This window comes from Xiphias gladius, chromosome 9 (assembly GCF_016859285.1).
Source record: "Xiphias gladius isolate SHS-SW01 ecotype Sanya breed wild chromosome 9, ASM1685928v1, whole genome shotgun sequence".
In the NCBI taxonomy this organism is placed as follows: Eukaryota; Metazoa; Chordata; class Actinopteri; order Istiophoriformes; family Xiphiidae; genus Xiphias; species Xiphias gladius.
This window is the reverse complement of record NC_053408.1, coordinates 14,809,645-14,814,214: the sequence shown is the minus strand read 5'-3', so window position 1 is coordinate 14,814,214 and position 4,570 is coordinate 14,809,645. Positions and strand designations below refer to the sequence as shown.

The following is a 4,570-nucleotide window of genomic DNA, read 5'->3' as shown; positions in this document are numbered from 1 at the left end:
CCTTGCCTCTTCTAACTCCGCTAAAACGTCCCAATAACCAATGAAACTTTATTTTGAAAAGCATCACTATTATAATTATTATTTCGCGAGGTCTTCCATAAGTTATATAATGTATTCTATTTTTAGGACATTGCAGCTATATCAATACTGGCTTTTGAGGCGTTTTTATTTGATGGCGTGAATGACTTGGCGGTATTGTAAAACAGCCTTGAATAAAATCCCTACCTATGAGCAAATGATATTTATTTCATAATCTATGGAAGGAGGTCCCTCCTGGCTGCAGAGCCGCGTCCTGTATCATATGTTAATGAAGTTAATGGTGGAGCTCCGGTGACAGCCGGCCGCGGAAGACCAATCAGAGAGCTCGCAGATGGAAGGCAGTGTGTCTGAGGCTCTGCAGGCAGGAGGTGTTTGAAGAGCCATATTAGCTCCTGCAATAATGTAAAGAAGGATCCCTTTCGCTTTTAGCCGATTTTTTCCCTCCTACACAGCCGTGAACATGCACACTGTAACTTATCGCTGCGGGGAAGGCTTTTTCACGAACAATACGTTGGACTTAAGTGTGGATTTGTTCCAAGTTTTCCTCGCTGCCTGACAGAACTCATGAGACCCTCTTCCGAGCGACGGGTTTATGGACTCGCGTATTAGCTAATGATGTCTATGGGTTTCATGCCTGACAGTCTGAATGCCTCCGATCCCTCCAAATCGGCCTTTCTAGAGTTCGGCCACGGACATCCGGCACACCAGCAGCACTCCCCCGGACTCTCTCACATTTACCCCGTTCATGGCTTGCACGCTGCTGGGCATTCCCAGCACGAAAGTCCTTTTCCTGCCAGCGCGTCCTACGGCCGCTCTTTGGGCTACGCCTACCCCGGCGCGGTGAACACTCATCCCCCGTCTGCTTACATGCCCTACCAGCACAGCAGTCACAGCAGCAGCAGCAGTCTGGCCCACAGCAGATTAGAGCAGACAGGTATGTGAGAAATTCAGATCGACTCGGACTGAATTGTGTGTTATTAACGGCTGTGAGATTCTGATTTGCCGCCATGCCTGAGCGCAATTACGCACGGGGCGCGCAACTTCTCTGATATTCTCCTGCTGATAAAAACAGTTCACGTGAGGCTTTAGTAAGTTAGCAAACATAAGTCATTTTTTTCGTCATATATACTGTCTAACATTGAGAATTTAACTGCACCTCAGCAGGCAGATCCTCACTCGGTCACTAATGTCCCAGCAAGGTTTATTTAGACGTTCCCTCTTTACCATCCTTGTTAAATAATGACGGCAGATGGCCCCATTAATTTTATTGACCATAATTTTCTGTGGGTAAGTCCAATGATAGTCCATGTAGCCCGAGCCTACCTCGGGAACTATTTTCTCCCCTCATTGTTCGTGCACATTAAGAAAGCCATTCCTGGAAACGGGATTCCTTTCATCCCTGTGCACTGAGTACTGATTTCCCACTTTAAAGACGATTCTTCCTGCATTCTGTGTTGTTGTAGTGTGAAGGTATCATCACGATCCAGCGCAAACTTCTTGCCAATGCCACGGAAACCCCGTTCACTAAAACATTAAGCCTAGCTAAGATAACATTCATTCAGTAAAACTATATTCAGGCCTTTACTTGCCGTGGGATCTGATAATGCCTTAACGTGACGGCCAAGTAAAGACGCAGAAGTTAACTTTCAGTTTTTTGTCTTTCAGGCCCTGAGACTACTGTGTTTATAGCATGCAGTGCAGGGCCTGTGAGTTTAGTCTGCTTAAAACACTCGGGAGACTACGAGAACAGTGGAAAGCCTGTTTAAATCTGACATCTACGACTTTTGCTATTTGTCTTGACGTAGAACCTGAGAGGGAAAAGCCATAAATCACAACTCCTCTCTATGTCATCTCTTTCTGTTTTCTGTTAAACCCACAAGATCGCGAGAAGTCCACGGGGATTGAGAACAGGGACATTCGCCTAAATGGCAAGGGGAAGAAAATCCGGAAGCCTCGGACCATTTACTCCAGTCTGCAGCTGCAGGCTCTGCACCAGCGCTTCCAGCAGACCCAGTACCTGGCCTTACCGGAGCGCGCAGACCTGGCGGCCAAACTGGGGCTCACCCAGACTCAGGTGGGCCTTCGACTCACCCTGCAGTCCTGAATGGATAATGGGAATGTGTAGGGCGTAGAATCGAGGACATGTGCACCACATCAGCGTATAATTGATAATAATTTAAGCGATGTCAAAATTATTAGGCGTAACATTTCAGCCAAAAATGCCAGGCCTGCAACATTTAGCATTTGGAGGCTTATTATACAGCACTAAGGGGTTTATTCCCTCAGTTAATGTTTTCTTGAATTAATCTACTTATTATTACAGAGTGATAAAAGATGTTGTTGAAACAGAGGATACTTAAGAGGAAACCTCTTATTTGCTGTATTATTAAGGATCACAGCGCATCTGGAGATAAAACGAAAAAACCAAATAGTTGTGATTTGTAACTCAATCCTTTAATGCATGCCTTATTTACTGTACTTAATTTCGGGGCTGTATTTCCTTTGTCAGCTTTGGCCCTTGAAGTGTTCCCTGTGAATGAGACATGACCGCAGTTTGAATTTTTTTTTAAAGTCATTACATGGCTGCAAAACGGGGGCTTGTCAGAAGTGTTCTGCAGTAGGTTATTATAAATTATATCTCATGAAATGAAACCAGTTCCCGGTGATGTTTATTTTATTTTATTCTAATTTATTTTATTTTGATTTGTTCTGTCTTTTTTCGGGGTTATTTGTTAGATTTTAAATTTCAATGTCTGTGTTTGGTTAGTATATGTAAAAGCCCATTAACGCAAAGACTTAAAGAGTCTCATGCGTAGCCTTTATTGTAATTCGTCTTCACACACCTATACACACACACCCACAGACACGGAGCCGCGCACGCGCATTTTGTGAATTCAGTATCTAAAATGTTCAAATACTGAAATGAGCAGTATGGGTATAATGGCACGTGCATCTGTGAGTATAGTTTGGAGACAAACAGGTGCACTTGTCGTTGTCAACTTATCATTCTCAAATGGGACAAAATGAGGTCTTCTCTCTCTCTCTCTCTCCGTCTCTCTGTCTCTCCACTCTTGTCTCGAAAATGACTCAGTTGTCTGGCTTTAGGTTGCAGTTTCAAAATAAGAGATAAACTAATGAATCCACTCTGTCGTCTGCGCTGCCTCCTGCACACGTCTCTGAATCCCACAGCAATTATCTTCCACTTGTATGCGGCCTTTCGTGTTGCTGTTGCTTAGATGTTTATAGACTGATTCCTCGACCCTTTGATGCTTTTTATTAATATTCACACCATTGTTCTCGTGTAAAAATAGCCATTTTATTTTGAATCAGCAGAAATTTCAGTGACCCACCACCACGCTCTTGGGGCTGTTATTATTTCACAATACTCTTAGTCTCGGCTTATAGCTGTCACACTCATGCACCATTGGACTCGTAAAAAAAACAACAATAAGAGAGTTTAGCTTTAATGGATTACAAGTATCACTCAACCATGAGGCTGCATGTAACAATACGCCAAAACAGGCCTGGGATTTGCAAAAACAACACGGAAAAGATGAGAGTGATGAAGAACTTTCTTTTTTTTAATTATTCACAATCTTTACTTCAGGCCAATTCTGAAAAGTGTGCTTGGTTTAACTCGGGGAAATATGCTAATAAAAAACCCCTTCACAGTATTATTTCCTTTATAAGACTGCTGATTGTTGACCACAGTGACAATTATGTGCATTTTCTCTTTTTAGGTGAAAATATGGTTTCAGAATAAGCGCTCCAAGTATAAAAAGATCATGAAGCATGGCAGCGGATCAGAGGGAGAACATCTCCACAGCACCAGCTCCATCTCCCCCTGCTCTCCCGGGCTGCCCCAGCTTTGGGAGGTTTCCATGGCGAACAAAGGAGCCTCAGTGCACCCAAACAATTATATGAACAGTTTTGGTCACTGGTATCCAAACCACCATCCTCATCAGGACTCGATGCCGAGGCCTCAGATGATGTGAGTGGATTGTTTTTTGGTGCCGTGCAGGCCAGGTGCCTGTAAGGGCCTGTAAGAGGCGCACTCCAGGCTAGACTGAACTCGCTGGTTTCTCTCAAAGCCTCCTCTCCCAGAACTGAACTGTGTTTTAAACGTGTGTTTAATAGAACTTGTTCATACTCACTGTATTCCATGTGCGTTTGGAATTATAACTTCACAGCAAAATCCTACCAGGCATTAAATGCTTTTTTTTTTTTTTTTTTTTTTAATAATGTCGCTGCAACTTCTATTGCACGGCCTCATCTCACGGAAATGTGGATTTATTGTGTGCAGTTTACTCAGAGACTCTGGATAAAGGAACTTTTAAAAAACACCTTGTGTGCATGGGTCTACTTTATTAGTAATAGAGTTTCAGCTGCATATGCTATGAGCGTTATGCAAATAAATAGCTGTCGGAGTGGCGTTGGTACGATTAATTTCTTGAGATGACAATTTTGTTTAGGTAGCTGCTTCTTCCGTGGAACGTTTTCACCTTCAGTGAAAAGGTCAGTAAATCAGTGG

At 43.3% G+C, this 4,570-nt stretch overlaps 1 protein-coding gene across 1 annotated transcript; it reads left to right on the top strand.

Annotated features, from left to right (window-relative positions):
- Positions 1-651: 651 nt before the first annotated feature.
- dlx4b (distal-less homeobox 4b) lies at positions 652-4,034 on the top strand. Its single transcript, XM_040135653.1, has 3 exons — positions 652-973; positions 1,920-2,113; positions 3,780-4,034. The coding sequence occupies exons 1-3, from the start codon at positions 652-654 to the stop codon at positions 4,032-4,034; spliced, it is 771 nt and encodes a 256-aa protein (XP_039991587.1).
- Positions 4,035-4,570: the final 536 nt, after the last annotated feature.